Below are 25,436 nucleotides of genomic sequence, written 5' to 3'. Positions count from 1 at the left end.
CGCAAGGAATTTGTACTTTGTACTTTGGTGATGTAGGCTACATGCACATTGATTTAGAATCTATTATTTGTATAAAGGTGGTCTCGATGTTTGGTGTTGGCTTCTCTGCCTGTCATGTTCTGACCTGTACGAAATAACAAATTATTTGAGATTTGATAATTTTTCCAGTGTTGTAGGGCTTTATGAGACTGGTCTTAATTAAGACCATCGATCTCTAGATCAGTTTTTAACTCTTGGTCTCAAATCTTCTGATCTCTGCGCCCCCCTTTTTTTTGCTAAGACTAGCTTGAGACTAGCACTAAAATGCACCAGCAACCCTACCGTAGATGTTGGCATGCCAGCACAACTCATGCGTATGTTATCAATACATCACATTAACACATTATACACTTCATCCATTTATTTGTCTCTGTAAACTTCACAATTGCAAAATTAATAGAGATCAAACTCAATACATGTTGATGTAATTAATTATCAAAGATGCAGCATGTTTGATTAGCGTCAACATTATGAATCTTGGTCTCTGGCAACAGCGGCCTAGATCTCAGGGTCCCTGGTATTATCAAAGGTCTGTTTCTTTTTCCTTGGATTTTATTGGCTTCAGATGGCCTAATTTTGACTATGATGAAGATTTTTAAAGTGTTTTTCAAGTAACGTATAATTTTTTAAATATGAATTACTCATAGTGGTGCTTTCCGTATGCTTGCAAATATAACTTTTTATCTGTTATCTTTTGCAGATCAACGGTGTACACATTTCATCTGATGTAGAGGCAGCCATATCAGATCTTCTGTGTAAAGTTGAAGAAAATCCACTGAAGAGCAAGCTTCCTGTAAGTTTATCCCATGTCATTTTGGCCTTATAAGTTACATGGCTCCAATTTTAAACTTTTTGATATACAGTGCTAAAGAGCATATTTTGTAGGAGAAGGGTAAAATCAAATGCTTTCATGTACTTTTTAAAAAGTTTTTTTTTGATATTCTCTTTTGATTAAGTATGATTAAATATGATTAAACATTGATATATACATGTACATGTAGTGCAGATTCAGTGGTACTATTGTTATACTTGCATGTATCTAAGCATGGGCAAAAAGGATATTTGTCTGATGAAATGCAGTTTTTGGTCTATTTAGATACAGTGATTGGGGTTATAGGGTTAGATTTGGTATATTTATATCAGTAGATTAATCAATAGTTCCACAAAAATAATAATGTGACTATAACATGACGTGACACGACTTGACTGCTGATCCCTCAGGAAGTACACAAAATGCTTTGATTGTGCTATTATGATAATGATCATTATCATTATTGCTATTATTATTTTTTTATTACTATTACTATTATTATCAATATCATCATCATCGTTATCATATTTGTTGAACCAATTTATCTTCACTATCATAGTTCCTGTTATCATCATCATTATCATTATTATCTTGGGGTATAACTCAAACAATTGAGGAAAACAGTCATACTGAAGTACTCAGCCTTGTCTTTGCAGATTTTTTTCTTCAAGTCTATTACTTGTACCAATATGGATTCTTACATGTATTTATCCATTTATCTTATCACAGAGTCGACTGCATCTGAGTATATTAAACGGGGAATCAGATGACTGCTCACCATCACCAAGTTTTGAGGACTCAAATGATCCAGACTACGTCCCTGAGTTAAAATCCCCTGATTTGGACTCCTCTGATTCAGACACCACTTCGTCAAACACAGAAATGATAAAGAAGTCAAAGCAAGAACAGAAAATTGGGTTGAGAACATAAAAGAATAATCAAAAGAAAAGAAAATGGGACAGAAAACATGCTTGTCTTTTTTGTAAACGACTGGAAAGCAAATTGCCAAGACATCTGGAAACTCACCATAGCAATGAACCATTGGTAAAGAAAGCACTTATTCAACCAAAGTTTTCGAGGTCAAGGAAAGCCATCTTTGATGAGATCCGTAAGAAGGGTGATTATGCATATAACTGTGAGGTACTAAAAAAAAGGACAAGGAGAGCTGTTAGTGTATAAAAGACCATCATCAAATACAAATGAACATCCAGCAGAATACCTACCTTGCAGTTCATGCATGGGCTTCTTCAAGAGAGCCAATATCTGGAGACATAAGAAAAAGTGTACAAAAAACAATGAAGCAAGCACTTCAAGACACAAAAGACATCAAAAGGAAGGTGTTTGTCTGCTGCCCTTATCCAGTGAAATCTCTGAACAGCTGAAAGATGTGTTGAATGGAATGTCAGCAGACAATATAACCCAAATCATCAGAAATGACAAGCTACTGTGCAAATATGGCGAACATGTTATAGATCAAACAGGTTATCAAAAGAAAAAGAATTACATCTCCCAGAAACTCAGAGAACTTGCTCGGCTTTTCAGCAAATGTCAGCAGAAGAATGCGTCCGTCTTCAAGAGCTCAGAAGATATGGTGGACCCATCAAATTTTGATGAAGTTATTGCATGTGTAAAAACTGTATCAGGTTATGAAAAGAATGAGCAAACCTTCGAGACACCTTCTCTCGCGAAAAAGCTTGGACACAGTCTAGTTATGTTGGCAGATGTCGTTCATGCAGAGTCAATCAAGGAAAGAAACACTGAGAAAAAAAATAAAGCATCCAACTTCAGAAGACTGTACAAGATTGAATGGGCTGGGAAGATCTCCCGACATGTTTTAAGGCAACAGTCTACATCAAGGTGGAAGGAACCGAGAGCTATCCCACTTACAGAAGATGTAGTCAAACTAAACCAAACTCTGTCAGAAAAAGAGGATGCTGTCAAACAGGAGTTGCAAGAAAAGGTCACCTGGGATAATTGGCGAGAACTCTGTAAGATCACCCTAGCTCAAGTGGTGATATTTAATCATAGACGACCAGGAGAGTCTCAGTACTTGAATTTGGCTGATTATGAATCGCAAACTTCTTCAGGAGTACCTGTTCATGATGAGATCTATGAAATCCTTCCTCTTGCACAAAAAGTAGCAATGAAAAGACTCAAACTTATAATAACAAGAGGTAAAAAGGACAGAGGTGTACCAATCATGCTAACACCCAACATGAACAGATTCTTAATAAGCTGAGACATAGAGTTGGAGTTGCCATGGATAATCCCTATGTGTTTGCATGTCCGACAGCAGCATCGGTTGAACCTCTTCCAGCTCACGACTGTCTGCGAAAGTTTTCAAGGGAGTGTAAGGCCAGTAATCCAAGTTCTCTTACAGCAACAATGCTGCGAAAGCATTTAGCTACTTGTTCCCAAATTCTCAGTCTCAAGGAAGATGAGTTGGAACAACTAGCCAATCATCTTGGTCACAATATTGCTGTTCACAGGCAATATTATAGACTTCCTCAGGAAACAATCTTCCTTGCAAAGATTAGCAAGTTACTACTTGCTGCTGAGAAAGGGGACCTCCACAAATATAAAGGACTTTCACTACAGGAGATTAATGCAGATCTGGAACATGAAGATGAAGGTAATGAATCAGATGGTGGAGTGCATGATGAGATGCAGAATGATCCAGGAAAACCTATGGATATACAAGAGAAGATTCCTGAAAGTGTGAAGAAACGTGATATCCAGCCCCACTCTTCCAGGCAAAGCCTATCATCAGAATATGAAGATGAGTATCAACCAAGCCAGAGGAAAAGAAAAAAATGTGGTCAAAGGAGGCCAAGGTCATGTGAAGAAAATGATGCAGTACTAAAAGATCCAGAAATGAAAATTGCTATCGAGTCAATGCATCCTCCATCATACAAAGTGTGCCAGATTGTGAAGAGTAGGCATCAATGTTTAGCTGAAAGGACCCTTAGTCAAATCAAATCAAAGATTTGGAATGTCATAAAGAAAACAAAACGGGACCTTAAGGAATGTTAATCTGCCATCTTCGCATAAGCAGAGCTAGTTTTATTCCAGACTGGGCTGAAAGGATCAGTCATTAGAATTAAATGCATTAAGCTATTTAAATATACCATTTTCATTAAAATGGCAAGTCTACCCCAACTAAAAAAAAAACAACGATTTGAAATAAAGACAGAAAAATCAAACAAGCATGACACTGAAAATTTCATCAAAAACCGATGTTGAATAAGAATCAAATACAGATGTCAAATATGAAAGTTGTATGATTTTAAAGACCAAGGTGAAAGCAAAAACAACTTTCTCCTGGAAAGCTACAAATACTCAGAATATAACAATGCAAATTTCATGTATTTTAACTGCTTACCAAATGAGTATTTTGCTTTAGGAACACTCAAATGGTGCGAGCCTTGAAAACGGGCACTATCACGCTTGTCAGTGGCCTGAATTCTATGACATCATTAAATGTGAATGGTGCTTGCATGTGTTTGTATGTAGAACAGATTGCTTATTTTGTGTTTCCAAATTACAAATTTCAAAGTTGTAAAATGAGATCGCAAAGAAAAGGAACTTCCTGCACAAATTGATAAAGCCTAAAGCTTTAGAACTTAATTATTATCAACTTAATATGTGTTCCTACTTTTTACCCTTATAAGTGCATTTATAAATGTATCACCCTTGCCTGACATAAGTAAACAATGATATCATGAAAAAATGGTCCAGAGCTGTATGTTTCTTTTCGTTTAAGTTAAATATTTCCACTGATTTCTGTGCAAATTGTTCAAATATATATATTCAGATTTGTAATCTGGAAAACAATAAAAAGTAATCACAGCTTCGTCCACACTGCAAAAAATCCGGTGTTAAAAGTGTAACACCAAGCAGGTGTCATACTGCGGGTGTTAAACTTGGTGTTGAATTGAATCCATTTGGTGTCACTTTAACACCAATGTATTTTCAATCATTGGGTGTTAGATTCTTGGTGTCAAAATGACACCAAGTGGTGTTACAATTTTGTCATGGAAAGAGAGTATCATAGATAGTTACATACTAACACACCATATTGGTGTTAGTTTCCCGCCGACAACGATCATGTGATTTTCTCTGGCGGGGAAACTAACATCGATATGGTGTTAGTTCTTCACTGGCGGGAAACTAACACCATATCGGTGTTATTTCTCCGCTAGAGAAGATCATGTGATCGCAGTCGGATGATCTCATTGGTTCGAAGTTCTACACGTATACGGCCGGCCGCCGTCGCGACGTCAATGTTCAACGTTTTTAATATGATAGTCAGAGTAGTTCTGTCCCGTTCGGGGCTAAAAAAGATAGTAAACTATGATGGAGATTTTGTTAAGTTCGTCAGTAGTGGTAAGTATCTTTTCAGTTAAATATATTCCTTACGAGTTCTGTGCTATTCTGAAAGATGAGTGTGATTTTAACGGATTCGATTGCATATCATTGACAACTTTTCATGTATGTAGCGCAGCCCAATTGTATATAACCTGCCATGCCCATGATAGCACTAGATCTTACTTTAGTCTACTAGCAGATATTGTGTCCAAATTTCGAGGATGTCCATATTTTATAGTGCTTAGGCCTTGGCCTTAGGGTATATAACAAAAAATAAAAAAAGAGATTTCTGAAATCAAATAGAATCAATAGATAGAGCCCGGGGTGGGGGGGCACTCAAATTATTTTTTGATGGGGGCGTGCCTCGCGAAACACTGAAATGGGGGTCTAAGGAACTGACTACAAGGGTGAAATACGGGGTCTTGGGAAATAAAAATGTACCTGGCCGTGTGAAAAACAGGGTCTACGGAACTAAATCAAATCAAACAGGGCGGGGAAAATGAGGTCATGGGAACGGCACATTGTACCGTAACGACTGCGATCGCGCATGCTCTATAGCTGGCGCTGTATTGTAGCTGAGGACTTTTGGCTTGATGGAGCCGTGCGTGTAGCTTGCTCTCCGATCCGGGGTACGGTAGATTTTCACGGCTCGCGGTGGACAATTTTGGCAGGGCTTGGGAACGGAGGTATTTCGTAACAGGGGTCTTGGGAGCTGATGGGGTGGCTTATGAACGGAACTTTTGTAAAATGTAGATGCTAGAGAAATGAAATTTTGGTCTGAAAAGGGGGGTCTTCAAATCGGCACGTCGCCGTACCATCAATATATGTGAGTGCCCCCCCCCCCCCCCGGGAGATAGAGGAACATAGAGTCTACCTTAGGATTTTTTTTTTTTTGAAATTGGGGAAGAATTTATGAAAATATTCACAAATATCGGCAGATGTTCCAGAAAAAAATTGAACCAACCTACCGACAAGGCAAATAATTGAATCAAGGGGGTGGAAAAATCTGTATTTTTAGTGAAGATCTTGTCAAATTTAAGTTACATGTAGACTGATTGATGTTGGAAGCTGGATTTATACTGGCATTGGAATGAAAATCCAAATTTGAAGTTGTTGGAGGAACTGTTAACTTTATGAACTATCTCTTCCACTCCAGTTGCATTGTTCACTTTTCACCACCCTGGCAGAACAGGAAATTGCCAAACCAATATTAATAATAATGATAATGTGATACTTACTAATAATAATGATAAATCAATCAGTATTCGGGGGTCTTATTTTCTTTAAGATAAAAAAATTCAAATGAATATTAAATAAATTATACACAGACTTAATGGGAGCTATGCTCTAGCAGGAAATATTTCTACATGAAAATGAAATTCATTTTCTATAGATGAAAACGAGAAGCTGCTCAAGACAAGGTGATGCAGTAGAAATTTCCCGGAGGTTTATCAGGGATTGCCGAGATCCATCCTGGGTTGGCGAGAAATGGATCTCAGAGTTGAAAGGTACATAATCTTTTTAAAATATTTTCAAATATCTTTTTAATCTGCAGAATAATGGAGGCACATACAAAATCAAATTATTTGTGGGCAATTTTATTATAATCACATTGCCAGTATCACTAACACAATTGTATTTTAGGAAACGAAATTGGAAAATATGATGGAGTAAGAAACAAGAACGAATTACAAAAGAAGCTTTCATTCTTAATAATGTAGTAGTCGCTTAATTCTGTGAAGTTTTTAATTTTTGCAAGTGCAAAGAATACCTTTGAGGCTCTCTGATTTTGTACTCTAATCGTGCAATAATTCTTGTAATTAATGTGATTTTCTTTATTTTTTTCAATAAAGACAGAATTATAAAAAAGAGTAAGATGGGGTTCAGTCAGAATCAATGGCACTGATACCTCACCTTCTAATTTAGGAATGTTCAAAACATTCCTTTAATGCTCTAAATTAAAATTTCATTTTAAAATTCATTAAATGAATAGGGAGAGGTGTGATCACCACCAAAGATGTTCCCCAAAGAACCTTCATGCTTCAGTATCCTGGAGAATTGGTTACAGCACGAGAAGGCGAGAAAAGGGAGAAGGAAGTGGAAAGTGTTTTCCGATTCTTTTTTCATGGAAAGGGAAAAGTTTGTGGTAAGTCCAGCATAGAGCAGAAAGGTCCACTAGGCCATAAATGTGTGTACATATATATGTAAATAATGTAAACAATGTTAATGATATTAAAGAAGTACTAAATCCTGCCTAAAAATAATTTTTCCTGTACCCTAACCTCAGGTGGCTCACACCAAATTCTTTTTAGTGCAGCAAATGTAATTCTCTTAATTTTTTGGTTGAACTTAAATATGATCTTTAAGGGTAATTAATGGAACCATAACCCAACATTTTCTCATCAAGATTTGCAAAATTGATGAAATTGATCATGTTATATTTTGCAGAACTGCTGGACTTGACAATCAAATTCCAAAATTAATAATCTTAACTTCATTGCTTTCTGTTTAGTGTGGATGCTACCCCAGAGCCCCTTTCCGAGTGTCCATTGAGGCTTGGACGCCTAGTGAACTATGCTAGTCAAAAAGAAATTAATTGCAAAGTGAAGATAGTTCCCTTTGAGGGACAACTGTATCTGTGCCTTTTCAGTACACGGTACGTAGATGATTACTTTTATGCTTATTAAAGTTATATTAAGTCCGTAATGCATTGACATTGAATTGAATATTCCTTAGAAGCGTATGAATCACAATGTGTCCCCTGTACAATGAAATGGTCCCTGATCCTATATTTTGTGCTCGTAAGTTTTCATGTACTTTGAAATTACATGTAGTCGAATTTTCCTAGAATCTTTGTGCAGACAACCTGATGCCAAAATGATTATTCAAATTGCCCTATCCGCTTACCATAACAATCATGAAACCAGTAGAGGCAATATAACTTAGGCAATGTCTTTGAAGCCGGTTGCGAATTTGGGAGGTAAAACTATGAAACCGTCAAACCGGTATGTTTTTGTTTTGATTAATAAAAAATTCTAAGATCTACATATCAGACATTTGACCTTTGACAAAAAATGAATAAATAAAGTTTTTGAACAAAAAATACATAATAAAAAAAAGAAGTGTTTTTCCTACACTAATGTATGATGTCAGTATTCATTTAACTTTACGAGTGGATCATGAGGAGGCTATAAGGCAAGATTCAAGCAGCAACTTAAATTTTAAAGAATTACAGTCTTCTCATAAGAATAAAAAAAGAACAAAACTGAATACTGCTTTGTAGTCACTGCCATGTTTTGAGCCATCTAGATTGCATGCACATACTATCACAACTCTGAGCTAAGTGACTGTTTAAAGCTTGATCGAGGGCAAATCTTAATTGCTACAGAGAATATGCCCAGGCCAAGCTTCGCCCTTACTGTAGTTCATGCACACAGGCTTCATGGGCTCTGTCTGAACTTTGCAGTAAACACATGACAAAGTCAGCCAATCTTAGAAAATGTCCGGTATCAAAGTTCTTTTATGCCAAAAACCAAATCCGGCTTCCTAGACACTGCGCAATAAAAATCCTTTCACAATAGTCAGGTAGACACATGACGCGTATATCTAGCAAGCATATTTAATGTTAAAAGGTTTTATCAGGTAGTGTTTCATTATTAAGAAAATGATACCAAGATCATCAGTTATGGTTGAGTAATTCTGCTTAGTTTACGAATTATAATGACCATTATTATCCCTATCGATACCTTAAGGAGACAATTGAAAGGATTCACAATTTAAAGGAGACAAGTGTCTCCGTAATATCTTGTAGTTCTTCACATGTATACCTAAATGACACTTAAAGGAGACAGTATGGATTTAGAGTGACATAATATGAATCAGAGAACACTAGTTATGGAGACAATTTTGTATCATTTTAACTGCTTTTATGTTTTAGTCAATATATAGTTGAAACCTGATAGAAAGTTACTCAAAGAATTACAAAGCCCAGAAGCTTCACAGACTTTTTGCATGGAATGAACTTGTTAAATAAAAATCCTGCGTCATTCTAGAATGCGAGTTTGAATATGCAAATTATTGTGCAAGAAAGGTTTCATTTTCAGTGCAAGTAATGCATACTACACATCTGATTTATTCACCAGCTAGAGGGTGCTTTTAATATTTTCTCTTCAGGGAAGTTCCATGTGGAACTGAGCTGCTTTTTGACTATGGCTTCAGAAGTGGGGTGGAACCATGGAATCAGGTACATGTACAAGTCTGCTAGGTGTAGAATCTTTATTAAGCTTATTACAGTACAACCATTTAGTTTGCATTCAGCCAAAATTATTTATAACTAAACTGAGTTGGAGCTTTTTTTAACTGTACTGTATACCCCAACTGTATAATCCAAAGTCAAATGGACTATTGTTGTGAAGGATGGGGTCTAGGATTTATTACCCAAACGAATCAAATAATAAAACTTTAGAAACATGCTGCTAGAATAGTACCAAGCTAACGTCCTTACCCCGTCTGAACAATTATTCAAAGATATAGAATGGTTTTCCTATCCTCAAAGAATAATGTATTTCAGATGTATGTTTATATTCAAGAGTCTAAATAATTTATCTTCTGATTTTTTGTTTAACGATAGCTTTAAATTCTATCCGAAAAACATAACGTAAGTACAAGACATGCCGCCACAACCCACAACTCGATGTCCCAAAATACAATACTGATTACTATAAATGCTAATTTATTATCACTTCAATATCAATGTTTTCCTTCCCCTTCATTTAAAACCCCTAACCACCCTCTCTAGTTTAAAAAAAGAACTCAAATCATATATTATGTCCTACAAATGTTAGACTGTTAATGGTTCTTGTGTTTCAACCACTTTAATGATTCTGACATTGTGTGCCTTTTTGTATTCCAAATATTATAATGTATTTATTTTGTATATATTTTTATCATTTGTATATACTTGTTTTGTTTTTATGCTTTTAGGGCCCCTTTTAATACTAACTTTTGTTGAAGACCACACTATTAAAATATCATGACGAAAGAGCTCCGTTTGATAACACTATACCCCTCTTCTCCAAGTACGAAAACCCTACTGCCCCAGGCATGCAATGTAAGTATCAAAACACCTGTTTCTTGACCTCGGTCCGAAGATAACACAACAGCCCGAGTGCGGTCCGGGAAAACATGTCGCCATTTTTTATTCACTTACTTTCCTTATTTCGAGGTTGATTTTCTTTGTTCGAAATTGAAAATGGGCTAGCATTGAATTTCTGAATACAATATGCCTTTGAAAACGTGATTAAATATCGAATACAATAATTTAATTCCGAAGGTCCTTCTACAGGCAGAGAAGACTTACGTAATAGCACAGCTGTTGTTATCATTTCGTCCTTGGCTCAACGCTCATAATCTGGCCTGTGGGGATTACCTGGCCAAGCGGGGTTGATCAGGCGGGTGTTTCATAAAGCTGTTCGTAAGTTAAGAGCGACTGGTGATCATGTCTTGCGGTAAATGGTACAATTGGCGATGATCACCAGTCGTTGTTAAAGTCGCTCTTAACTTACGAACAGCTTTATGAAACGACCCCCAGGGCTTGGAAATGATGTTTTAGATTTTCAAACGCAAAATGGGGTGAAATACCGCAGTTTGCAATCCGAACTGCGGTCCGTTCCCAAACGGGGGTAAGACGTAATGTTGTTCAAATACATAAAAATAAATAAATAATATGAGTGTACAGGAATTAGGAATCAGCAATCAGTTATGTGTTCCATTGCAAATCTTGCAGATTGAAATTCTTTATCATTTTTGAAATTTTGCACATGTAATGTGATATTTAATTCAGGATTTGCCAAACCACGGCCAAAAGAAAGTTTGCAAATAACCTACTTGATAAAACATGCAGACCAAAGAATACAAACTACATGTACCTTGATGGAATCGCAGACTGTGCTATCAAAAGTACTATATAAGAACCAAGTTTACAAAAGGTCTACCCGTCAAAACCCATTTAATTTATTTTTAAACGACTAACAGCTAGAGCAAGGAGACTGTGGATTAGAATATCAAGTATCACCACTAAACTAAAGCTGAATTTTGAGGTTTGTTTTTGAGTTGCTTCTTCTTAATACAAAATGTCCAGGAGCAAGGCCTTTTATGAAATTGCATAAGTGTGCTTTATTTCAAATACCAGACAGAGTTGGATGACATTACATCTGAGCCGCATGAATCCCCACCTAGATTGAGACCACCTTTTGGTGCTCAAACAGCTAGCGCAAAGACTCCAAGCCCAAGTCCTGCCAAACAACCAAGCTCTGCTAAACAACCAGCACAATTAAGGTCCAGTTCCAACCAGTCTAGTCCAAAGCCCAGCAGACGTCTACGCCAAGCACTTCTTCAAAGGTTTGTAAAAAAATTTGGATACAAGTTTAAGACATGTTCATGAGGCTTAACCCTAATCCAGCGGGGGGTCAATTTGACCTCTTTTTGACATTTTGGATAATAATTACAAAACGCATTAGATTTTTCTGCGCCATTTCATGACTTTTCCCGCATATTTTTAGACCAAATTTGCGATGTTCGGGTACATCGTTCAAAAGTTTCATAATGTTTGTACATTTTTTTTTTCGTGCGAATCCAATACAAATTGTGCTTTGGGGGTTAAATTTATAGCAATTACATTATTTGAACTATATAAATCATTGAAATCAATTTTAATATTCTAATGTAAATAAACTTTAAAAAGTGTCCCAAACAAATTTTGGTGAAAAAACAATGGGAAACAACAGGTCAGAAAAACAATAGAATATATTTTATAAGAAAATAATAAAACAATGAAATTTAAATCTATTAAGATTTCAGATATTTTTTCATTCATTTTCATGATTGCATTAATAAAAAAATGAAAACCTTTATCTAAAATTTAACCATATAATCATACAGTTTAGACCTGGCTCTATGTTTCAGCAAAAATGTGCAGTAATTGAGAGATCATTTGCCACTATCTGCAGGGGAGTCAGATTGACCCCCCCCCCCCCCCAGAAACATGGTATCAAATAGCCCAGTTGAATAAGGGTTAAAGGGGAAGTTCAGCAGTGGGTGAGAGGGCGCTTCAGAAGGAAAATTACTTTAGCAGTTGGCATGGAAACCACCATGAATATTGATGCATAATGATAACTTACAAATAAAATTGATCTTTGAGGAAAATCCATTCAGAAATGGCTGAAATATCAATAATAAAAATCAAGTAAAAGACGCGGCCGTCATTTTTTACTCGAATTTGAAAGAACCGTTGTAAAGAAAATCTGCATTATTTACGCATATTTTGTTATTCTTGATTTTAATACTACTTTTGTGTCAATACCGTAAAAGCTGGACTGGAGGACACAACGACAGAAAGGCTTTTAAAAGAGCGCCCACGTGCGACGAACAAGTCTTTATGAATATTAATAGGCTCCACCTTCAACAATGCCCCGATGTGTCTAATGAATATGTTCAATAAAAATTTGGTGTAGCATCCAGCAAAAAAAGTACACGCATACAACACACACACACACACATACACACACACACCACACCACACAAACATACACCACCCATAAACACACACGCAGACTGACACACCTCTCACACACGCACACACAACCACACACAAACTCATACAAGCACTTTCATTCTCCTTCACGCACAAACACAGATGCGCACATGCAATTACGCTTGTATGTCTCTTCGTGGGGGGGGGGGGAGAAATTGCGGAAGGTAGCCTAATATTCATGCCCAATGTGCTGGTCTGTCCCTGCCTTTGCAGAAAATTTGCTGATAGCGAACCCGCCCCCCCCCCAAAAAAAAAACTATATGGTTTATTTAAGAACCACCTCCCCTTTCTCCAATACATAGAACTGGCTTGACTCAAATGACTAAATCACTTGATATGCCTTCTTGGGCTTTGTGTGTTTGTGACTTATGGCTCGGTCAAGTAAATTTGTCCAATGTTCTGCAGAAATACCACAGGAACAGGTTCGCTGTTGCTGTGCAGTCGACAATTTGAATTAGTATTCCCAAACTACAGTGAAAACGACAATGATTGTTACGTAATGCTGTTTCAGAACAGCTTGCGAGGAATGCACAATATCGTGGTTGAATTTGTATTAGGGGCTTACTTTTCAATAAAACATTAAGGTAGCAGGGTCAGCCGTATACAGAATGTTCTGAATCTGAACTTTGTACTTTATAAGTAGCCCACTATTAGCAAACGTTCACTGTCCCTCTTCCTTACAATAATAGGATACAATGTCATGCATATCACTTGTGAATCCGGGGTCTCTCACACGCACACTCTTTACAAAGACTTTTTCCTGCTGACACCTACACACAAACACTGGGGCATGTGCACACACACACACACGCGGCCAGCTTGTACAAACAGTACAGTTGTATACTTCCTGTGGAGAATATAATTTGTTTTTGGCGTCTCCAACCAGAGCCTTCTTATGACCACCAACATATTCTCCCAGACATCCGTGAAGTTGCCTTGTTTGTGGTCGTTGTTACCGATGTGTGAGTGGGGGGGGGGGGACACGAATATTGCTTTGAGGGCAAATATCTCCTTTCATGGGTGGAGAACAGCCTCAAATTAATGTCCAATGTGCGTTGTCCTGCCTTTAACTCTGCTGAAAGCGGAAAAAGAGATCTGCAGGTGTTACTTAAAGGAGAATGAAACTCTTGGAGCAAGTTAGCTTTTGTGAAAGCAGAAAAATCAAAGAATAAGATCAACAAAAGTTTGAGTAAAATAGGACTAGCAATAGAAGAGTTACGAGCATTTGAATGTCTAGATCACTAATGCTATGGAGATCCTCATCACTAATGCTATGGAGATCCTCCCATTGGCAATGCGACCAAGATCTATGATGTCACAGATGAACAACTTTCCCCTTTTGGACACTGAAAATATACCCCCAAACATCTCTTTTTGCTCATTCTAATCATATGACAAACGATTCATCAATGATATAATGTTGTGAAATCTCTGTACTTGTCCTCTCAAAAAGAGAACACCTCACCTTGTGATAGACTCTATAAAAGTGAGAATATAGTACTAAAGTAATGAGGAAGTTGTACATGTGTGACATCACAGATCTTGGTCACATTGCCAATGGGATGATCTACATGGCATTAGTGATCTCAATATTCAAATGCTCATAACTTTCTTATTATTCATTCAATCTTCCTCAAACTTTCAACAATATGTTTCTTTGATTTTTTCTTTGATATGGATTCAGCTGGTTTTAAGGGTTTCATTCTCCTTTAATAATCGATTTGACAGTCCCATAGGCTCAATACACCAACCTAGAAATGTTCTTTCTGATGAAGTTTTTTTCTTGATTCGTGTTTCCTTGGGGTCCTAGAACAAATTCAGATTGGTTGCCCAAAGTTGCTGTTTGGGCAATTTTGCTAATTTGCATAAATCCAAAATGGCCGCCAGATGCCATCTCGAAAACCTAACTTTTGAACCCCTTGCCCCAAAATTATGAGGAATGACTCTTTTTAGGGGTTTAGGGGTGTGTAGAGCCGATTTCTATCATCATTTTTGCAAAAAAGGTCATCTTCAGGTCAAATCCAAGATGGCCGCCAGATTCCATCTTGAAAAATTAACTTTTGATCCCCTTGCCCCAGAATGACGAGTAATACCTCTGTTTATGGGTTTGGGATGTGTAGAATCTCTTTCTGCTATCTATTTTGCAATATAATGTCATCTTCAGGTCAAATCCAAGATGGTCGCCAGCTGATGCCATTTTGAAAAATTAATTATGAATACCTCTTTCTGTGAGTTATTTGGTATGTTGATTCCATTGCTGTTAATAATTTTGCAATATTGGATCATCTTCAGATCAAATCCAACATGTTCAAGATGGCCGCTAAACGCCATATGAAAAAAAAGACTTCCAAAGACTATTGAACCGTAAAGAAGTACTCTCCCTAAAAGCATACACGCTTTCCTGATGAGGTTAGTATTATGTGTAGGAGCTCATTTTAAGAAGATTTCATTAAGAATGACTCATTTCTTTTAATCACTCCATTTTTAGTTCGAGGTTAAGTCATGTCTAAGATGGTCAGAAGGTTGATAGATTTCTATTAACCGATCACTTTGGATTGAAACAATTCAAGGTTCGGGCTATGATCTATTTCGGGCGTCCATATCATTTTTTTACATCCAACTATATTTTTCTAGTGAAAGGACTTCGAAGTGTTATTTGAATTAAAAGTTATTTTTCAGAAAATTAGTTAACTTATTACCTTCCTTTATGATTATCTCTGACAGATCACGTCATAGACAAATCAGTCAAATCTTCATCCAAAAAAAATACTCACAGGATGTAAAAGAAAGCCGGTCCAAAAGGAATCAACGATCAAATCATGGAAATTGGACTGGCTTGGCATCGAACGCTGTTCAGGATCCATAGTTGTCTTCTGTCAGGCATGTCGTCGGTCGTATGCTGCTACGGGGGCTACCTCCGCCTCCGGTCCCGTCGGAAAGGGGTAGTTGTAGGGGATCAGTTTGTTACAGGCTCCTCTCATGTGAAGAAGCATTCCGCTGCTAGACACGCGAAAAGTGCATCACACCAGATTGCTTACGGTAAGTTTTGGTTTTAATTTTGTATGAGATTTTTAATGACCCAGTCCCACATGTACAATTAATTGTTTTCTTTAATCAAGGAATATGGAATTCTTCAAAATTGATGTTTCCGAACGAAAAATGAACCAATAATTTCTCTTTTGTTTATAAATTATTATCAAAAGAAAATAAATAGAATTTTCAGTGCATGCTTTGATTTAGACTACAGTGAAAAAAAATTATTGGTGGACTCAGAATTTTTTTATTTATGCCGGTGAAGGACTTTTTGATTTGGGCAGTGCAGTTCCAAGGTAACGGAATGACATTCAGAAACAAATTTATCACCCATATTTGAATTGTTATTTGCGAAGAAATGGTACCTGATAGTAGGTTCTAGTTCATGAAACCCACTTTTAAAAATAATAACATTTGTTTTAACATTTGTTTAATAATTAATGAGATATGAATATTCATAAACATGGTTACGGAGTGACAGAGTTTGGACATGCATTTTTTAGGATAAAACATATCGCTCAAACTACGTGAACTTTAAATGGCTATCACAAGTTTGAGTTATTGATTGGATTCTCTGTTGCTCTAGAAACAATATGCTGCATTACATTAAAAATTGGTGTATTATTTTCTTAATTACGACCTAAAACGTAAACCCATACCCAGTTACAGAGTGACATCTGAAATATCCACACACAGGCAACGTAAAATGAAAATCTTCTTTTAATATGATGTAAAATGGTGATCTTCAGATTATCCAAAAGAAAATTTTACAAAACAAGCAATGGTTTTTCTGTTAAATTGAAATTAAGTTTTTTTTAAATATGTAGTCTATCAAATATAGGATTTTTTTGTATGGCTTCAATTCTCCTCTAAGGAGATGCGTAGGAAAAAATTGTGTAACTAATTATGTTCCCCTTTTGTATTTATGAAATTCCATATGAGTTTTGATAGAAAAATTTGATCCAGATTCAAATAGAGCGAATATAAATTTTTGGAAAATGTCCACTTTTGCTTGAAATTACCCTTTTTATTATTTTTTTTTTATCTGATCAAATCCCCTTTAATTTTAAGCCTTGTGGTAAGTCAAGCTTATGCTATTCATTTTGATTTTTTTAAACAGATGCATGGAAAATGCAATAGAGAAAAAGGAACCAATTGTGGAGAGCATTCTTAAAATGGATTCCCAGTTGCACAACAGAATGATCAAGCTCTTTGATATATCGTATCATCTGGTAAAACACGACTTACCCTTTGCATACTTTCCAAGTTTGATCAGCCTTGAAAAACGTCATGGAGTAGATCTTGGCAATACGTATGCTAACCCGATTCAAGCGCAAGTATTCACTGGATTTCTCGCAGAAGATGTCAGATTCAAGGGAGATGAGGACATCAGGAAGGCACGTTATATTAGTGTGCTTATTGATGGCAGCACTGACAAGAGCACAATAGAAAATGAGGTTCTGTACATCAAGTATCTTCAAGATGAGATGCCTTGCATGAAGTTTCTGGGGTAACTATAGCTAATTACATTATTGTTATTTTATTTTGTGATAAGTTGACATTTCATAGTGTTTATTTTATTGTACTATTAAAAATAAAATACTGTCAATGAAATTGAATCCTGAAATATATAAATTATTCCCCAAATTAAAAAAAAATGTTTTGGTATTTCTCTCATACTTTTTTCTTCTGTGCACTTGTTAGTTACCTTCTTTTAGTTCTTTATTTCATTATTGTTATACATGTAACTGGTGTGGTCTCTCCTGGAAGACCTGGAGGCTTATAGAAATAAGATTATGAATCATGAGGCAGCCAGTGTTACGGTGTAGCCAACTAACTACCACCTCATAATTTTTCAGATATACTTTGAAGGTGATTAATTAGCCCACAACATTGATAGAACAAAATTACATGTTTTTTATTTTATCTGATTTTTTTATCTTCATTTCAGCATCAGTGATGTTGAAAATGCTACAGCTGCTGGCATCGTGACTTGCATTGAAGAGGTGTTCACTACCCACGACATCATGGACTGGAAGACAGAGCTGGTTGGATGTGGAGCAGACGGGGCAAGCACGAATTTCGGCATCAGGGGAGGTGTTATTTCAAAGCTAACCCAAGACATTCCGTGGCTCCTCGGTATCCACTGCGTTGCCCACCGCTTAGAGCTAGCAGCTAAAGATGCCTACAAGAACTCCTACTTTAGCTCAGAGGTACATATATTGTTTTGTCATTGAAAACTTTGCCCAGTTGTAATTAGTAAAAGTGATTATTGATTTTCAGTATAAATTGGTAGCCATTTGTCAGTTGTTAGTAAACTTTCTATTTCATCAAAAAGGAATGTGCAATAAAATCCATGTGATATAAAAGTGAAATCACTCAAATTTATCAGTTATTTTTCTTTTGATGATTTGTTAAATAACTGCATTGACACAAGCTTTTTATGCCTCCATCACCAGGGATGGGTAATCAAAATTTGTAATTGTAATTGATTATATATTTTCCAATGAAATTAAAAAGTAATTCATTACACAATTTTAATTGAATAATTGTAATTACAAATTTTCAAGTAATTGTAAATTTACAATTTTGATTTCAAAGTAACTGGTTGTAATTGTGATTGAAAATGTAATTGAACTCACCCCTTTTCATCACCCTTCAAGAAAATCCTGCACACCATGCTGAATTTCTTAATTTGTTACCAATATATTTTACAACACAGATCAATTCAGTACTGACATCGTACGCTTCGTTCTATCGGCGGTCGCCGAAACGCCTGAGGGAGCTCAGTGACATGGCTGATCTGCTGGAGGAGAAAATTCATCGACCTACAAGGGTTGATGGCACGCGCTGGCTGGACCACAGACGAAGGGCACTTTCAGCTTTTGAGAAAAACTATCCCTCAGTTGTAGCCCATATGAATGAAATTGGTTCAGGGGAAAGATCAGATGTTAAAGGGGAGGATGTATCAAAAGCTAGAGGAATGGTGAAGAAGATCACATCTCTCAAATTCCTTCTTCACATGGCATTATACATCGACAAAAAAAAGATTGCCATGGCCTTTTTTCGTTGTCTTCCCAATAATTTTTTTTTCAATAAAATTATTTACCCTAGTTCGAGGGTAATAAATCTGTATCTGGATGATGCAACTCTTGCATACTTAGGATTTTTAGATATTCAAGTTGGCTGCCAAAACATAGAATTTCTCCATATTTGCTCCAAAATTGTTTTAAAGTGCTGATGGTGATCTATTTTTGTGAAGGCACCTGCAACTACTGCACAACTAAAGTTTCCTGGACTCCATCCTTTCAATAAGGGGATTTTACAGCCTGAACACCCCCCCCCTCTCCCTAGAAAGTCCCTCCATGCTTCTGTTGGTGTACACATGTAAAGTTACTCCCTGTTGAATTTAATTTGGTTGGTTTTAATTTTAAGTATTTTGGTTTGAAACATTTCTTATATAAAATGTAAACCAGATCGTGATGTACAGCAATACAATCCAGTGCATCTCGGGAAAAAAAGGAAACTCATTTTTTGAGATGGATACCATAATAATCATCAAATACGATTTGATTGATACTTTGATATAAACAGTAACAGTAAAATCTTTTCTTTCATTTGATATCAGAAATACTGTGAATCATTCATGCATGACTTATTACAGACAATTACAACTCCTGCCTGTCAGAAATGATGTGCACATAATAATGATCGTTTTCAAGAAGATGCTACAACTAATGAACCATCCATTTCGTAGGCAAAGTTGTTGCATCCTTACTAATCTTGACCACTCATTCTGTGCAACTTGATTTTGACATTTAAAGGTTTAACTCTTCTTGCTCATCTGTGCGTAGCAATTTTGTATTGTGATAGGTATCGAAAGAAAGAAAAAATACTGAATTTCATAATGGGGCATATAATATTTCATGAATTGTTTTATTCTACTGAAAAATACTGACAATACTGGTTTCCTTTTTCTGGGACGCACTGTATATCCCTCTATTGGGTTCATGAGGCATGATGTTTGTGGACTAATGATTGAAAAATCCCTGATTTAGAGACCTACAGGAATCACACAGCACAATGTTCTCCTTTATTTGCTGTCTTACTTAGGTACATTCTTGTGACACTTTCTTTTATTTGTTCTGTTTTCATTTCAGACTACATACAAACTCCATTGCCATGATTTGCCAAGTAATGAGAGAATCAGAGAGAAAAAACAACCCAGACATATATGTCAGGAAAATTATACAGTCCAACAAAACAAAGGCTGGGAAGGAGAAAAAAAAAACAAGAATTCAAAACTCTGTTCATGCCTGCTATTTTGGTGGGAGGCTTGTGCAACACATTCAACCACATGTTCTAGCAAAACATCCAGAGCAACAAGCAGTTGAAAAAATCAAATCTGAACTCCAATCAAAGAACAAAAAGCAGAGACAAATAACATATTTAAGGTGCAGGGGTGATGATAAGCACAACATGCTAGTGAAGACAGAAAAGAAAGGGGAACTCTTATTGTATAGGAGACCAAAGGAAGCATTTGACATTGAAGACTTTGGACCATGCCCATACTGCAGAGAGTGGATGTTAAAGGATTCACTAGTGAAGCACAAAAAGACTTGCCCAGCAGCAAAGTTAGAAGGGGCATCAAATGAGACAAAGAGAAGTATTTTACTTCAAAGTGCAATACTACTTGGTAACATTAAGGAGTCCTCTGAGAGAATGAGAAATGAGGTGTACCCAATAATGACAAGAGATGAAATAACAGCCATTGCACAAGGGGAAAAATTGATTTGTATATTGGGGGAGTCGTGGTTGAAGCGCAGTATAGGAAATAAACTGAAATGCAAGACATTGATTAGTGTGTGTTTCTTACTTTTGATCAAGTATTTCATGTACTTATACATTTTTATTATACGCCCATCTAGACGGGACGTATTACATCATGCTCGGTGTCCGTTTATCCGTCAATATGTATGATACTGGCATGGATCTCAGGAAGCCTTCCGATTTTGAGGCCAAAGGTCAAGGTCACAGTGACATATTTTCATGTTACCCTTCTGCAGTCCTTGTAAACGCGATAACTTCAGATTAACTTAACCTAGGCTCATATAATTAGGTATGTATGATACTAGCATGGATCCCAAGAAGCCTATTCATTTTGAGGTCAAAAGGTCAAAGGCCCGGCCCCCCCACTCCGGGGTCGGAGGGACCGCATGCGTGTTCCCAAAATGTCCGGTAAAGGGGTACTTTTTTGCGGGACAAGTCCGGCCCTCGATTGTAAAGAAAAGGGGTGTATTTGACTTTTTACCCAGAGATTTCTTTAAAAAGGGGGTATGTTTTTTCCTCTCTCTCTCGGGTTCCCACAAGCAGCCATAACTGTTAGTAGAGGACAAACAATAAAAACATGTGCTATCAGACTATGAAAAGTCATTGTTTTCATGGTTTTGCTATTGTTTTTTCCTCCATCAGGACATCAGGGAACCGCTATTGTATAATGACAGCTTACCTGAGATGAAGTGGGGGGGGGGATGTTGTCTGTCCTGAAATAGGGGGTTGGAATTAGAGCTCACCAGAGATAGGGGGGTACATTGAGCAGTGTTCAGGATTTAGGGGGGTCTCCAAGGCAGGAAAAGCCCGCAAAAGGGGGGTTCAGAAATTTTGGCAGACATGAGATAGGGGGTGCTTTCAAAGGGAGGGAACAAGCATAGGCTTACCCTAAATAACACTGAGTGGGGGACCGGGGCAGAGACGAACGTTAGCCTACACAGCCTAGCCTCGGTATACAAACAAAGAACTACTAATTACAATTCGTTACCTGAAACACCCCCTCTATAGCCTTGCACATAACCATTAAGTTCGGTTTTTGGACCTCTTGATGATTGAAACATGCATACTAGTGAAAATAATTTGCTACTGAAGAGATTGGGCTGGTATTTCATCCACTAGGGAATTCCCCTTGTAATAGGCTATAGTCTTGGTATAGGTATCACAGGCCTAATTCATTTCCCATAGACTTGTGTGTTAAAGTGGCTCTCATCAAAAAGAATTCATAAAAAATAAGGAGGAAATTCGAGGGTTGAATGTTTACTAGCAGTGGATAGGATAAATGTCTGACATTCCATATCTGACCAGAAAAGGGTACCTCGGCCGGCTCATTTAAAAAATAAATCAGCATTTATTAGGACTACACCTGACGGGGTCAAATTCATCACTTGAGACAGTAAAATGGCCCAGATTCTTCCGCCAGTAAAAATATAGTTCCACAGAGGTGATATATCTTTCCAATTTGGAAAAAGGAAGTTCAGTAGGTACCCTCCCTAGAATCAGTGTTAGATTGTCAGTCATATTCATTCATTTTTGTCAATCAGCAATATCAAATTTTAAATTTGAGCTATGGGTTGGCTCGAATGAATATCTTTTGCCTGCCAAATGTAGTGTTGCCCGTGTAACCTCTTATGGGCATTTTCACGGTAACTGACATTACACGGCACAATGTTTTCACACCTTTCATTGTGTGTATCTCTAAAACAACAAATGATGGGAGTTTGCTTTTGATAGAGTTAATAAAGTGAACCTTGCTGTATACTCTGATACTAAGTTTTCCTATGTAACCACATTTTTTTACGCATCAGCAAGCAAAAATGTGTCGGTAACTGACATTACGCAAAATGACATGCAATTTCAGGGTGTTCATTAAAATTGAAATATCTCATGTCCCTGAGTAGATAGAGTAATAATTTGAATATGTTAATATACCTCCGTTACTAGGTTAAGATGTGTCAAAATATTAACCCTAAAATGGCCGGGGGGGGGTTGAATCAACCCCCCTCAACATTTTCTGCGATCATTCCGCCGCGCGAAATTTTTTGACCGCGCCACTCACAGAGTTTATACTTTTAAGTCTCGCGCATCTTTTGAGACCAAATTTAAGACCCCCGGGTACGCGGTTCCGAAATTACGCAACATTTTGTAAGTGCATGTCAGACCAAAAATTGTTCCAAAACGTGATTTAGTGTACAAAGTCAATGCAAATTGAGTTTTCTCATCTTATTCATAAAGATATGATTATTTTTACTTTATACAGCTGAAAGCAATTGATTTTAGCATAATTATGCTTCAAAAAAGTTGTGCAATAAATCTGGTGAAAAAAACAAAGAAAAACAAAAGGTTGAAAAACAAAGAAATACATTAAAAAATTCATAAAACAATAAAATACATAGGAAATTGATTTCCAAACCGAAGTTTTTTTCAATTGCCATTGTTAAGAATGCTACAAAGAATATTTTTTACCAAAAATTAGCATTCTAGGAGCTTTATTTAGTGAATTAGAGCAAAAAGTATGATTTATGCATAAATTAGCATAATTAATTCATATAAAATGAAATCTCATTATTTTGGAAAATTTTACCATACAGCCTTGTAGATTACATCGCACACTACCAGCGTGCAAATTTTTGCGGCGCTCGCGCGATCGGCGGCTGAGATCTCAGGGGGGGGGGGGTTGAATCAACCCCCCCCCCCCGGCCACAGAACAGCCAAAAAAGCCAGGCCTAGTTAGGGTTAAACAATTTGTTTTTGTCTTTTGGGGGCTATGATAATTTTTCCACAACCATGCTGGTAACTGACATTACACTTAATTTGCCATAGAGATAACACATGGAAGTCAAATGCATTGCATTGTATCTTATGTGCAGGGCTTCACATGAAAGTGAGCTTGATGTGGAAGTATACCAGAGTTTCTAGGAACATTTCAATGAAAAAACTTTTTTCTTTTTCTTAATTCCTTTCTTTGATTTGAACATTTTTATCATTACTTGTCGGTAACTGACAATACACATTAACATTTTACCAGTGCTATATGATTTTCAAAGGCATAATTTTCTTGGTAATTATATGTAAGGCTTTTTTAAATCATAAAAGTTTCATGATACTTCACATTTTTAATTATCAAAAGATAAGAAATGTATGTTTTACTTACTGGGGGGTCATAGCAGCTACATGATTTCCTATAGTAATTTAATATTGCATTGACTGTACACATGGATTTTTCTGACTATACACCCATATTATATTCATCAGTTTTATATTGACTGTTTAAACCTTTTCCTTCTCCAACCTCCCCCTCCCCTCAAAAAAGGCAAAATGAATAAGGGTCTCCTCCCCTAGGCTACACGTACCCCTACCCCGAATCTCATGCAGCCATGTAGTTTTATTGATTTCTATTCTGGTCAGTGCAAGCAATGCTTGTTCATATCTGTCGGATTTCAATTCTCTTCATAATTTGTTTAATCATTTTCTTTGCTAATTTCTTTAAGCTGTCAACAAAAAATAAACTCCAGCTTCTAAACTGAAACTGAACTATTTGTAAATTAGGAAAAAAAAAACAGTTTAATAGATCCATGCAACATTGATCAGAACTGTCAAATTTCACTTTTCATCTATACTTGTAAACCAAAAACAAAATTGTATCACACATCCACACTACTAACAGGTATAAAAACCAGGAATTTACTTTTAGCGAGGCAATACTCAAAAGAATCCTAGAAATTAAAAAAGGGACCCTGGAAATCCCCTTCATCACAATGTTAAGCTTAAACAAGTGGAATGCCTCTGGCCGTCTCACCTGCATCACGCGATTCAATATAGCAGCAGTGCTGATTTTGAAAACTACTATAACTCGCACAAGATGTTCAGTGATACTTGGTTACTCTTATTTCCACGTTTTATGAACTAGACCAATACACTTATAGAGATATGATGGCAATTCAACAAATACCCCCAACGTGGCCAAAGTTCTTTGACCTTACATGACCTTCGACCTTGATCATGTGACCTGAAACTCGCACAGGATGTTCAGTGATACTTGATTACTATTATGTCCAAGTTTTATGAACTAGACCAACACACTTTCAAATTTATGGCTGTAATTCAACAAATACCCCAATTTGGCCAAAGTTCATTGACCCTAAATGACCTTTGACCTTGATCATGTGACCTGAAACTTGCACAGGATGTTCAGTAATACTTGATTACTATTATGTCCAAGTTTCATGAATCAGATCCATAAACTTTCAAAGTTATGATGGTAATTCAACAGATACCCCCAATTCGGCCAAAGTTCATTGACCCTAAATGACCTTTGACCTTGGTCATGTGACGTGAAACTCATGCAGGATGTTCAGTGATACTTGATTAACCTTATGTATAAGTTTCATGAACTAGGTCCATATATTTTCTAAGTTATGATGACATTTCAAAAACTTAACCTTAGGTTAAGATTTTGATGTTGATTCCCCCAACATGGTCTAAGTTCATTGACCCTAAATGACCTTTGACCTTGGTCATGTGACATGAAACTCAGGCAGGATGTTTAGTAATACTTGATTAACCTTATGGCCAAGTTTCATGAACTAGGTCCATATACTTTCTAAGTTATGCTGTCATTTCAAAAACTTAACCTCAGGTTAAGATTTGGTGTTGACGCCGCCGCCGTCGGAAAAGCGGCGCCTATAGTCTCACTCTGCTATGCAGGTGAGACAAAAATGTTGCAGCTTTAGGCAATAGGTTGGGAAAAGTACCCCCTACCCCCCC

The 25,436-nt window shown here is 36.7% G+C and overlaps 1 protein-coding gene across 1 annotated transcript; it reads left to right on the top strand.

Annotated features, from left to right (window-relative positions):
• The first annotated feature begins 16,106 nt into the window (after positions 1 to 16,106).
• On the top strand, positions 16,107 to 20,963 carry LOC135157696 (zinc finger protein 862-like). Its single transcript, XM_064114320.1, has 4 exons — positions 16,107 to 16,138; positions 16,963 to 17,352; positions 17,794 to 18,055; positions 18,565 to 20,963. The coding sequence occupies exons 2-4, from the start codon at positions 16,967 to 16,969 to the stop codon at positions 19,081 to 19,083; spliced, it is 1,167 nt and encodes a 388-aa protein (XP_063970390.1). The 5' UTR covers positions 16,107 to 16,138; positions 16,963 to 16,966; the 3' UTR covers positions 19,084 to 20,963.
• Positions 20,964 to 25,436: the final 4,473 nt, after the last annotated feature.

Source organism: Lytechinus pictus, unplaced genomic scaffold (assembly GCF_037042905.1).
Source record: "Lytechinus pictus isolate F3 Inbred unplaced genomic scaffold, Lp3.0 scaffold_19, whole genome shotgun sequence".
NCBI lineage: Eukaryota > Metazoa > Echinodermata > Echinoidea > Temnopleuroida > Toxopneustidae > Lytechinus > Lytechinus pictus.
Note: the sequence above shows the minus strand (reverse complement) of the source record. Positions and strands in the feature narration are given on the sequence as shown.

What these genes read in the sequence shown, in the direction of transcription:
- LOC135157696 (XM_064114320.1), top strand. Translation starts at nt 16,967, where the DNA reads ATGGAAAATGCAATAGAGAAAAAGGAACCAATTGTGGAGAGCATTCTT. An exon ending in CCTTGCATGAAGTTTCTGGG is followed by an intron (nt 17,353 to 17,793) that starts GTAACTATAGCT and finishes TCTTCATTTCAG; the next exon opens with CATCAGTGATGTTGAAAATG. An exon ending in ACTCCTACTTTAGCTCAGAG is followed by an intron (nt 18,056 to 18,564) that starts GTACATATATTG and finishes TTTACAACACAG; the next exon opens with ATCAATTCAGTACTGACATC.